This window comes from Oncorhynchus nerka, linkage group LG9a (assembly GCF_034236695.1).
Source record: "Oncorhynchus nerka isolate Pitt River linkage group LG9a, Oner_Uvic_2.0, whole genome shotgun sequence".
Lineage (NCBI taxonomy): Eukaryota > Metazoa > Chordata > Actinopteri > Salmoniformes > Salmonidae > Oncorhynchus > Oncorhynchus nerka.
This window is the reverse complement of record NC_088404.1, coordinates 24,826,009-24,839,702: the sequence shown is the minus strand read 5'-3', so window position 1 is coordinate 24,839,702 and position 13,694 is coordinate 24,826,009. Positions and strand designations below refer to the sequence as shown.

At 43.3% G+C, this 13,694-nt stretch overlaps 1 protein-coding gene across 1 annotated transcript in view; it reads left to right on the top strand.

The window, feature by feature from the left end:
• LOC115134853 (neural-cadherin-like) overlaps nucleotides 1-13,694 on the top strand; it is a 104,404-nt gene that overhangs the window by 18,963 nt on the left and 71,747 nt on the right. Inside the window, 3 exon segments of the mRNA XM_065022439.1 lie at nucleotides 1,467-1,578; nucleotides 5,299-5,548; nucleotides 10,612-10,754. Coding sequence (XP_064878511.1) covers nucleotides 1,467-1,578; nucleotides 5,299-5,548; nucleotides 10,612-10,754 — 505 coding nt within the window.

Here is a 13,694-nt window from a genome sequence, read left to right as displayed (position 1 = left end):
TAAACCTTCTCAATTATTTAGTAAATGATTTTGTCATCCAATTATCATGTCAGACATTTATTCCACACTCCCCATTTCAAATAGAAAACAGAACTTTATATCTGACTTGGTCTGTTGGACGTAGAGTGTTGGCTTATAGGAAACCTTTCCAGCTATTTTCAGTGCTATTACTCAGCTGTCACTTCACGCTTTACACTCTGACAGTGACAGAGAGAGAGAGAGAGAGAGAGAGAGAGAGAGAGAGAGAGAGAGAGAGAGAGAGAGAGAATGGAGTGAGGGACAGAGCGAGTGAGTGAGTACGGGTGCAGCGCTAAGGGCCTAGTTCTGCCAAAAAGACAGGTCGGGAACATTTCCATTTTAGAAGCAGAGTTCATGAGCTGGAAGATAAAGGAAATGTTGAGGTGGCAACTTTTAGAAACTAAAGTGCAATTTAGTTTTTCTCCTCCCAGTTTGATATTTCAGTAACAATTGACTTATTGTTTACTGAAATGTCATACTGGGAGGAGAAAAATTTACCGATGCGGTCATAATGCATTGTAAGACGTCATGAGCATCAATAACCCCGTTATAATGACACATTTTCATCTCATAATGATATTGACGAAATAGCAGTTATTTTGAGTCAGTTGAGATGTTGATACATAAAAACATAACCTATTATTTTTTATTTTTTATTTATTTCACCTTTATTTAACCAGGTAGGCTAGTTGAGAACAAGTTCTCATTTGCAACTGCGACCTGGCCAAGATAAAGCATAGCAGTGTGAACAGACAACACAGAGTTACACATGGAGTAAACAATTAACAAGTCAATAACACAGTAGAAAAAAAAATGGGCAGTCTATATACAATGTGTGCAAAAGGCATGAGGAGGTAGGCGAATAATACAATTTTGCAGATTAACACTGGGGTGATAAATGATCAGATGGTCATGTACAGGTAGAGATATTGGTGTGCAAAAGAGCAGAAAAGTAAATAAATAAATTTAAAAAACAGTATAAAAACAGTATGGGAATGAGGTAGGTGAAAATGGGTGGGCTATTTACTAATAGACTATGTACAGACTATGACTATTATAAGCTTTGTTATAAGACATTATAAAGGCTTATACGCGCTTATAAATAGTTGTAAAGCATTATACCCGCAGGATTTTATATAGTCTTAACAAAATGTCCCACTTCTGTGTCCTAGATGTAGAACTATGGGTTACGAGAGACTTGCTAATTTTCCATTTATTTCCCTCTCTTCTCTGTCACCTGTCCCCCTCTTGTCTCTCTCTCATTTCCCCATCTCCTCTCCCTCTTGGCTCCCTCCCTTCCAACTTTCCCCATATTATTTTCCTCCTCATCCCCCTCTTCTCTCTCTCATTTCCCCATCTCCTCTCCCTCTTGGCTCCCTCCCTTCCAACTTTCCCCATATTATTTTCCTCCTCATCCCCCTCTTCTCTCTCTCGTTTCCCCTGAGCAGGTCCAGGTGGTGATAACGGATGAGAACGACTGTGTCCCAGAATTTCTCCAGTCCATTTACAGTGTTGATGGAGTCTCTGAGACAGTCACCACAGCAACCTCTCTCCTCCAAGGTAAGATGAGAATGCAGCTCTGTCTTCCTAGTGTGTGTTGTGTGCTGTGTGTGTGTGTTTTACTATACCAGAAGTCCTCACAAGAATAGTAAAGAATAGTAAAGGAGAATTCAGACAAGTGAGGACATTTGGCCAGTCCTAAAAAGGACATTTTGGGCTTAGTGGTTAGTTTAGGGTTAGGGTTACAATTAGGGTTAGGGTTAGTAGTTTGGAGTTAGGGTAAGGGTTAGAGTTAGGTTTAAGGTTAGAGAAAATAGGATTTTGAATAGGAATCAATGTTTGCTCCCCAAAAGGTCCTCAAAAGTATACAATGGCGCCGGAAGGGATGGCTGCCGTTTTAAGGACTCCTAACCAATTATGTTATTGTGTTTGTTTTTTGCATTATTTGTAACTTATTTTGTACATAATGTTTCTGCCACTGCCTCTTATGACTGAAAATACCTTCTGGATATCAGAACAGCGATTACTCACCTCGTACTGGACAAAGATTTTTCTTTAACGAGTTTAATTTACAGTGGAGGTCTGTGTCTATTTGTCAGTAACAGCTGGTGCACGAAATCTACAATTAATGAAGTCTCCAATTTTTGCTCGCCTGACGTAGAGTATCTCATGATAAGCTGTTGACCACACTATTTACAGAGAGAGTTTTCATCTATATTTTTCGTAGCTGTCTATTTACCACCACAAACTGATGCTGGCACTAAGACCGTACTCAAAGAGCTGTATAAGACCTTAAGCAAACAAGAAAATGCCTATCCAGAGGCGGCGCTCCTAGTGGCCGGGGACTTTAATGAAAGGAAACTTAAATCTGTTTACCTAATTTCTACCAGCATGTTACATGTGCAACCAGAGGAAAAAAAACTCTAGACCAGATTTACTTCACACACAGAGACGAGTACAAAGCTCACCCTCCATTTTGCAAATCTGACCATAATTCTATCCTCCTGATTCCTGCTTACAAGCAAAAATGAAAGCAGGAAGTACCAGTAACTTGCTCAATACGGAAGTGGTCAGATAACGCAGATGCTAAGGTACAGGACTGTTTTGCTAGCACAGACTGGAATATGTTCCGGGATTCTTCCGATGGCATTGAGGACTACACCACATCAGTCACTTGCTTCATCAGTAAGTGCATCTATGACGTCATCCCCACAGTGACTGTACATACATACCCAAACCAGAAGCCATGGATTACAGGCAACATCCGCACTAAAGGCTAGAGCTGCTTCTTTCAAGGAGCGGGACTCTAACGGGACTCTAACCCGGACACATATAAGAAATCCCGCTATGCCCTCAGACGAACCATCAAATAGGCAAAGCATCAATACAGGACTAAGATTGAATTGTACTACTCGTCGGATGTGGCAGGATTTGCAAACTATTACGGACTACAAAGGGAAGCACAGCTGTGAGCTGCCCAGTGACACAAGCCTACCAGTAGAGCTAAATTACTTCTATGCTCGCTTCGAGGCAAGCAACACTGAAGCGTGTATGAGAGCACCAGCTGGTCTGGACAACTGTGTGATCACGCTTTTCGTAGCCGATGTGAGTAAGACCTTTAAACAGGTCAACATTCACAAGGCCGCGGGTCCAGATGGATTACCAGGATGTGTACTCCAAACATGCGCTGACCAACTGGCAAGTGTTTTCACTAACATTTTCAACGTGTCCCTGACCGAGACTGTAATACCAACATGTTTCAAGCAGACCACCATAGCCCCTGTGCCCAAGAACATCAAGGTAAGTGCTTTGAAAGTCTGGTCATGGCTCACATCAACACCATTATCTCCAATGTGCATACCGCCCCAACAGATCCACAGCTGATGCAATCTCTGTTGCCCTTTCCCACCTGGACAAAAGGAACACATATGTGAGAATGCTATCCATTGACTACAGCTCAACACCATAGTGCCCACAAAGCAAATCACTAAGCTAAGGACCCTGGGAGAAACACCTCCCTCTGCAACTGGATCCTGGACCTCCTGATGAGCCTCTCCCAGGTGGTAAGGGTAGGTAACATCACATCTGCCATGCTGATACTCAACACGGGGGCCCCTCAGGGGTGCATGCTCAGCCAAGCACGACTCCAACACCACCATCAAGTTTGCAGATGACACAACAGTGGTAGGCCTGATCACCGACAACGATGAGACAGCCTATAGAGAGAGGTTGGAGACCTGGCAGTGTGGTGCCAGGATAACAACCTCTCCCTCAACGTGATCAAGACAAAGGAGCTGATCGTGAACTACAGGAAAAGGAGGGCCGAGCACGCCCCCACTCTCATCGACGGGACTGTAGTGGAGCAGGTTGAGAGCTTCAAGTTCGTTGGTGTCCACAACACCGACAAACTGTCATGGTCCAAACACACCAAGACAGTTGTGATGAGGGCACCACAATGCCTTTTCCCCCTCAGGAGACTGAAACGATTTGGCATGGGTCCTCAGATCCTCAAAAAGTTATACAGCTGCACAATTGAGAGCATCCTGGTTGCATCACCGCCTGCTATGGCAACTGCTCGGCTTCCGACCGCAAGGCACTACAGAGGGTAGTACGTACGGCCCAGTACGTCACTGGGGCCAAGCTTCCTGCCATCCAGGACCTCTATACCAGGCGGTGTTAGAGGAAGGCCTTAAAAATATCCAAAGACTCCAGCCACCCTAGTCATACCCTGTTCACTCTGCTACTGCACGGCAAGCGGTACCGAAGCGCCAAGTCTAGGTCCAAGAGGCTTCTAAACAGCTTCAACCCCCAAGCCATAAGACTTCTGAACAGCTAACCAAAAGGCTACCCAGACTATTTTTACACTGCTGCTACTCTCTGTTTATTATCTATGCATAGTCACTTTTACTCTACCTACATGTACATATTACCCTAATTACCTCGACTAACCTGTGCCGCCGCACATTGACTCTGTACCAGTACCCTCTGTATATAGCCTAGCTACTGTTATTTTATTGTCGCTCTTTAATTATTAGTAATTTTTCAGATTTTTTTTCCCCCTCCTTTTTTAATTGTTTTTTCTTTTTTTCTTTATTTATTGTTTACTTCAATTTAACTAGTAAATACTTATCACTTATTTTTTTCTTAAACCTGCATTGTTGGTTAAGGGCTTCTTTTTTTCTTAAACCTGCATTGTTGGTAAGCATTTCTATAACATGTGCGCTGGGACTCGAGAAGCAAGTTCAGGGAGTGAGTGTTTTAATAAATAAATGCAACATGAAACAAAACAAGAAACGCTAACAACGCACAGACATGACACAGGAACAGAAACAATAATGCCTGGGGAAGGAACCAAAGGTAGTGACATATATAGGGAAGGTAATCAGGGAGGTGATGGAGTCCAGGTGAGTGTCATTATGCGCAGATGTGCGTAACAATGGTGACAGGTGTACGCCATAACGAGCAGCCTGGTGACCTAAACACCTGTTGTAGACCTTACAATTAATTATTCTGAAATTATTCTGTTGTTACAGTAATAAATAGATGCTAGTGTGCAGTTCTGCCGACATATTCCAACAGATTCATCAGATTTCTGTTCCAGACTGTGACCTTAGAGACCAGGGTCATGTTCATTTGGGCACACCATAGAAAAACATATTGCAACGGAAACCGAAATGTGTGTTTCTTATTGGAAATGTTCAGCTAGTGCCCTCTTGTTTTCAGTACCTTTTCTCCGATTTGGTGCCAAATAAATACAACACTTCTGTACCTCTGCCGCAGTGTTAGCCAGTGACTGTGACTCTGGGTTGAATGCGGAGCTCACCTACTACACTCTAAGCCCAGACTTCAGCATTTCTCCCCACGGAACCATCTTCCCTGCGGGCCGTCTGGACTACGAGAGGCCCAACCACCTGTATGAGTTTGTGGTGATGGCTGTGGATAACGGGGAGGAGCCTCACTCGGGCACTGCCACCATCCGCATCCGCATGGCCAATATCAACGACCAGGCCCCAGAGTTCTCCCAGACTGTGTGAGTGAATATGCAGGTCTACTGTACACTATAAACCCCATAACCTCTTCCCCCTACATCAGTAGACCATACTGTACTTTAAGATTTCATTAGATTCCCCATCATCTGTTGCAAAAGCATTAGCTACCCTCCCTAAAGCATAACAAAATACAGAACAATAACAATTGAACTACAACCCCCTCCTCCTCCATCAGTATTGAACTACCCCCCCCCGCTCCATCAGTAGTCCAGTTTAGCAGGATAATCCCTCTCCCATCCTCCCATTTTAGCTATATGGTGAGGAGTTCTTCTATAATATAGTAGTAGTGACAGATTTAAAAGATCAATTGATACACTTGTTACTAATATTTTATGTTTAACCTTTATGTGACTAGGCAAGTCAGTTAAGAACAGATTCTAATTTACAATGACAGCCTACCGGGGAACAGTGGGTTAACTGCCTTGTTCAGGGGCTGAATTACAGATTTTTACCGTGTCAGCTAGGGGATTCGATCCAGCAACCTTTCGGTTACTGGCCAAAATGCTCTAACCACTAGGTTACCTGCCACACCAATATACTGCACATAATTATACCTAACAAACATCACACAGTGTAACGGGATTCTTCCTGTGAAGGAGAGGCAGACCAAAATGCAGCGTGGTTATAATTCATGGTTCTTTAATAATGAAACTATACATGAATAAACTACAAAACAAGAACCGTGAAAACCCGAAACAGTCCCGTGTGGTACAAACACTGACACAGGAGACAACCACCCACAAAACCCAACACAAAACAGGCTACCTAAATATGGCTCCCAATCAGAGACAATGACTAACACCTGCCTCTGATTGAGAACCATATCAGGCCCAAACACAGAAACAGACAAACAAGACATCCAACATAGAATGCCCACTCAGATCACACCCTGACCAAACAAAACATAGAAACATACAAAGCAAACTATGGTCAGGGTGTGATACACAGATTACTCCCTACCCAATTGAGAGGTAATACCATACAGGTATCTTAGAATCAAAATGAGCGAACCATGTGTAAAGTGGGTGAAGGTGTTTTTGGAAAGCTGACAGGGAGGAGGGTGACAGTTTTTGACGATTTTCATATCTGCTGGCTGCATTAACTCTTCTGAGTGACTCAGGTCTTGTACTGTCAGTCATGTGCCAGAGAACTTCGCTAGAGCGCCAGCACATCTAAGATGCCCTCTCATGTCTAAGTGTTAGGTATCAGACTGAACTGACAGACAGGGTAAGTTTTGTGTGGTATCGTCTCCTTAGATCAGCGAGAAAGAGGAAGAGATACATTGAGGATAGGAGGAGTGATACTCAGCGGAGAAATGCTTGAGCAGTCCCGTCTAGAGGCGCGTGAAGTGCCCTTTGAGCCGGATGACAGATTACAGGTCACTCATGTTGCCACGGCGACTGTCACAGCTGGCGGAGATTAATCACCCATCAGCGTTCTTCTGAAAACCATCAATCACATCGGAGACACACAAACAAACACACACACAGGTTTGCATTCTGCTGACGAGTCAACTTAAACTCACTCAAACTCTGCCACTCTTCTTACATTATACTCCTGTCTATTATTTCTCTCTCTCTCTCTCTCTCTCTCTCTCTCTTTCTATCTCTCTCTCTCCCTCCATCTCTCTCCCTCTCTCTCTCTCTTTCTATACCTCTGTACCTCTCTCTCTTCCACATCTCACTGCCCATGTCATTTAACTTTTACGTTTTTTCTCCTCCCCCTTATACATGGCTTTCCCACCAACCCCCTCTCCACCCTCTCTCCAATCCTCTACCAAACAAGTGAACAAGCCTCTCTACCCAAACATCCCCACTTCACCAGTCTATTAGTCTCTTGTTCCTGGCTTGGCTATCCCAGTTTCCAACACCACACAGCAAGCAAATCACTGTTGACATTTTAAAAGGCACTGATCAAATGTCACAGAGTGGGCTGGCACTGTGAAAGGGATGAGTTCAACATCCCAGCAAACATGATAATTTGTCTTTGGCCGGCTCATAGTAGGGGTTAAATCAAAGTGGCAGGTGAAGCCAGGCTCATAACTCTGCTGATTATTTGACTATGTGCTTGATACAGTCTGTACAGTACACGGTGTGTGTGTGTGTGTGTGTGTGTGTGTGTGTGTGTGTGTGTGTGTGTGTGTGTGTGTGTGTGTGTGTGTGTGTGTGTGTGCGTGCATCTCCACAGACAGACATCTTTAAGATTATCCTCCAACGGGACATTTAAAACTGTAATATCTTATGTTTCACTGAGTTGTGGCTGAATGACGACACGGATAATATAGAACTGCCAGGGTTTCCCGTGCATCAGCAGGATAGAACAGCTATGTCTGGTGTGCCTAACAGCTGATGCACGATGTCTAATATTAAAACAGTCTCGAGGTATTGCTCGCCTGAGGTAGACTATCTCATGATAAGCTGTAGACCATGCTATCTACCAAGAGTGTTTTCATCTATATTATTTGTAGCCGTCTATTTACCACCACAGACCGATGCTGGCACTAAGACCTCACTCAAAGAGATGTATAAGGTCATAAGCAAACAAGAACATGCTCACCCAGAAGAGGTGCGCCTAGTGGCCGGGGACTTTAATGCAGGGAAACTTCAATCCGTTTTACCTAATTTCTACGAGCATGTCACATGTGCAACCAAAGGGGAAAAAAACTCTCGATCATCTTTACTCCACACACAGAGATGCATACAATGCTCTCCCTCGCCCTCCATTTGGCAAATCTGACCATAATTCTATCCTCCTGATTCCTACTTACAAGCAAAAACTAAAGCAGGAAGTACCAGTGACACGCTCAATAGGGAAGTGGTCCGATGACGTGGATGCTAAGCTACAGGACTGTTTTGCTAGCACAGACTGGAATATGTTCCGGGATTCATACAATGGCAGTGAGGAGTATACCACCTCAGTCACTGGCTTCATCAGTAAGTTCATCGACGACTTCATCCCCATAGTGACCGTGCGTGCATATCCCAACCAGAAGCCATGGATTACTGGCAACATCCACACTGAGCTAAAGGGGAGAGGAGTGGGACACTAATTCAGACGCTTATAAGAAATCCCACCATGCCCTCAAGGGCTCTGACACTCGTCGGATGTGGCAGGGCTCACAAACTATTACGGACTACAAAGGGAAACCCAGCCGTGAGCTGCTCAGTGACGTGAGCCTAGTGTACCAGACGAGCTAAATGCCTGTTATGTGCGCTTCGAGGCAAGCAACACTGAAACATGCATGAGAGCACCAGCTGTTCTGGACAACTGTGTGATCACGCTCTCCGTAGCTGATGTGAGTAAGACCTTTAAACAGGTCAACATTCACAAGACCGTGGCGCCAGACGGATTATCAGGACATGTACTCAGAACATGCGCTGACCAACTGGCAAGTGTCTCCACTGACATTTTCAACCTCTCCCAGACCGAGTCTGTAATACGTACATGTTTCAAGCAGACAACCATTATCCCTGTGCCCAAGAAAGCGAAGGTAACCTGCCTAACTGACTACCGTTGCATAGCACTCACGTCGGTAGCCATGAAGTGCTTTGAAAGACTGGTCAGGACTCATATCAACCATATCATCACGGAAACCCTAGACCCACTCCAATTTGCATACCGCCCAACAGATTGACAGTTGACTCAATCTCAATCGCAGTCCACACTGCCCTTTCCCACCTAGACAAAAGGAACACCTATGTGAGAATGCCGTTCATTGACTACAGCTCAGCGTTCAACATCATAGTGCCCACCAAGCTCATCACTAAGCTAAGGACCCTGGGACTGAACACCTCAGTCTGTAACTGGATCCTGGACTTCCTGACGGGCCGCCCCCAGGTGGTAAGGGTAGGCAACAACACATCTGCCACGCAGATCCTCAACACAGGGGCCCCTCAAGGGTGCATTCTTTGTCCCCTACTGTACTCCTTGTTCACACACGACTGCGTGGCCAAGCACGACTCCAACACCATCATTAAGTTTGCTGATGACACAACAGTCGTAGGCAACTATGAGACAGCCTATAGCGAGGAGGTCAGAGACCTGGCAGTGTGGGGCCAGGACAACAACCTCTCCCTCAATGTGAATAAGACAAAGGAGCTGATCATGGACTACAAGAAAAGGAGGGCCGAACAGGTTGCCATTAACATCTACAGGGCTGGATTGAGGCAGGTCGAGAGTTTCAAGTTCCTTGGTGTCCACATCACCAACAAACTATCATGGTCCAAACACACCAAGACAGTTGTGATGAGGGCACGACAACACCTTTTCCCCCCCAGGAGACTGAAAAGATTTGGCATGGGTCCTCAGATCCTCAAAAAGTTCTACAGCTGCACCATGGAGAAAATCCTTACCGGTTGCATCACCGCCTGGTATGGCAACTGCTCGGCATCTGACAGTAAGGCGCTACAGATGGTAGTGTGTACAGCCCAGTACATCACTGGGGCCAAGCTTCCTGACATCCAGGACCTACAGTACATACTAGGCGGAACTAGAAGCACAAGCATTTCGCTACACTCGCATTAACATCTGCTAACCATGTGTATGTGACAAATACAATTTAATTTGATTTGATTTGAAATAATTGTCATAGACTGTTCTCTCTGCTACCGCAAGGGAAGCGGTACCGGAGCGCCAAGTCTAGGTCCAAAAGGCTCCTTAACAGCTTCTACCCCCAAGCCATAAAATTGCTGAACAATTAATCACATGGCCAACTGGACTATATCCATTGACCCCCCCGCCCTTTGTTTTTATACTGCTGCTACTCGCGGTTTACTATCTACGTATAGTCACTTTACCCCTACCTACATGTACAAATTTTTACTTTAGTTTATTTAGTAAATATTTTCTATTACTCTATTTCTTGAACTGCATTGTTGGTTAAGGGTATGTAAGTAAGCATTTCATGGTATGGTCTACACCTGTTGTATTTGGTGCATGTGACAAACCTATTTGATTTGATCTGATGTGTGTGTGCAATCAGGCCTGTTTTCTATTGTCTGTATTGTTGTTGTACACATAATGATTTTCTCCTATCCCTCACCAGCTATCGGACCTTTGTCTCTGAGGATGCAGGCCCCAACACTCTCGTTGCCACGGTACTGGCTAAGGACCCAGATGGTGATGGAATAGTGTACTCAATTACAGCTGGCAACGAGGAGGGTAACTTTGTCATCGACAGCCAGAAAGGTGACACTTACTTTGTTATTTTATAATTTACATTTAAAATGTTCTCCTTGGCCTTTCATAGCATTCCTAATATACAGGTATAACTCTTGCCCATACGTATCCTTGCTTATTAACAGAATGAGCCCTATGTTGTATGTGGAAAGATTTGTACTTACTTTATGCTGTGTCAATACTTTTGACACTCAAGGTTGATGAAAATGCAGCAATTTCAATAGAAGCGCAGTCTGTTTGTTATTGAAGTCATAAATATAAAGAACTACATTACTGTACTAACCAACATATACTGAACATAAATATAAACACAATATGTAAAGTGCTGGTCCCATGTTTCATGAGCTAAATAAAAGATCACACACATTTTCCATATGCACAAAAAGCTAATTGCTTTCAAATGTTGTGCACAAATTTGTTAACATCCCTGTTAGTGAGCATTTCTCCATTGCCAAGATAATCCATCAAGCTGACAGGTGTGGTATATCAAGAAGCTGATTAAACAGCATCATCATTACACAGGTGCACCTTGTACTGTGGAAAATAAAAGGCCACTAAAATGTGCCATTTTGTCACACAACACAATGAGCTGTTGCCAGATAATTTAATGTTCATTTCTCTACCATAAGCCTACTCCAATGTCATTTTAGAGAATTTGGCAGTACGCCCAACCGGTGACAATACAATTTATTTGATTTGATGTTGCGTTAATATTTTTGTTCAGGGTAGTTTATTCTCTCATATAGAAAATAGTTCTCTGCTGAGTACTCTGTATTTTGTGGCTGTGCAATCTGTCATTCTTTATTCACCCTCTGATCCGTAACCAGCAGGACATTTGTCAGACTGGGTGACATTTGTCAACCAACCCTTTCAATTCAATTTCACATGAGTTGCTCAATCATAGCTCACAATCTACAGCTTCTACACTGCCAGCCCCCATCTTGGAGTTTACTCCTCTTTTCTCCTCTCCTCTGTCCTCCCTTTCTCATTGATCTTAAAGATTATGCCAAAGGCAGGCAGCTGTAGGTTAATAGGAGAACAGATAGCCAGGGAGCCACCACAGTTGTGTCTTATTGAAATGATACATTCTGTTATTTCAAGTGAGCACTTTAAATAGGGTAGACCAGAACATCAATGTGTCTTTTTTTGTCTTATTTTTCTTATTTTCTTTGTTGTTGAATTTATAACAGCTTTTTGGTGGAAACATACAGTATGGGAAAAAAACAACATGAGACCGGAGAAATATATTATATCATTAATAGTTTTGTGTCTAGACATTTTCGATTAACATTCATTGTCTGTATAAGCAGAGACCTCTTTCTCCACAGACAATGAGAGAGAAATAAGTAGACTACAGTCAGAACGAGTGGAGTGAAAGAACACCTGTCCCATTTGGGTGCATGCTTGTTGTCTTTAATCAGGAGGAACAGTGAGAGATGAATGATACCACAACAAGAGCAACAAGTCCTGTGCTCTCTCTCTCTCTCTCTCTCTCTCTCACCCTTGCTCTCACCCTCTCTCTCTCTCACCTCTCTCTCTCTCTCTCTCTCTCTCTCTCTCTCTCTCTTGCTCTCTCTTTTACCTCAGTGAGATTTCCCCAGATCACAAGTAGCTCATCTTGCACCCATTGATGTTGGTGTTGACAGAGAGAACAGTTGACTCAGATGCTGTTCTCCTCTAATCTGTTATTTCATCCTTCCTGTTATGCAAAAGCAAGACAAGGGGAGAATAATCAAACGTGCATTCGTGCTGCCTGGTTTCTAGCTGAGCAGGGTGACAGTACAGTTGGGGGCATTCAAAAGTTGATCTGTTCTGAAATGCAATAGAAAAACATGTGGTTAAAAATGGATGTAACTGCACCATCAGGGGTATATTTAACCTCTCTGGGATATGTGGGATGCTAGCATCCCACCTGGCCAAAAGCCAGGGAAAATGCAGAGTGCCAAATTCAAATAAATTACTATAAAAATCAAACTGTCATGAAATCACACATGTAAGATACAAATTAAAGCTACACTTGTTGTGAATCCAGCCATCATGTCAGATTTCAAAAAGGCTTTTTGGCGAAAGCAAACGATGCTATTATCTAAGGATAGCACCTCAGTAAACAAAGAGAGAAAAGCATATTTCAACCTTGCAGGCGCGACACAAAACTCAGAATAAAATATATAATTCATTCCTTACCTTTGACGAGCTTCTTTTGTTGGCACTCCAATATGTCCCATAAACATCACAAATGGTCCGGTTGTGTGATTAAATCCATCGATATATATCCAAAATGTCTATTTATTTGGCGCGTTTGATCCAGAAAAACACCGGTTCCAACTTGCGCAACGTGACTACAAAATATCTCAAAAGTTACCTGTAAACTTTGCCAGAACTACTTTTTTAATACAACTTTAGGTATTTTTTAACGTAAATAATTGATCAAATTTAAGACCGGATGATCTATGTTCAATACAGGAGGAAAACAAACTGTAGCTAGCTTTCTGGTCACGCGCCTCTATCTAACAGTACACTACAAGTGACCCTCGTTCTGAACAGGGCTACTTTCATTACACCAAGGAAAAACCTCAACCAATTTCTAAAGACTGGTGACATCCAGTGGAAGCGGTAGGAACTGCAAGAAGGTCCCTTAGAAATCTGGATTCCCAATGAAAAACCATTGAAAGGAGAGTGACCTAAAAAAACAAACATCTGAATGGTTTGTCCTCGGGGTTTCGCCTGCTAAATAAGTTCTGTTATACTCACAGACATGATTCAAACAGTCTTAGAAACTTCAGAGTGTTTTCCATCCAAATATACTAATAATATGCATATATTATCTTCTGGGGATGAGTAGCAGGCAGTTTAATTTGTGCATGCATTTCATCCGGATGTGAAAATACTGCCCCCTGTCACCAAGAAGTAAGAGATGTATTTCAATACATGAGTTATGGTTAGAGGGTG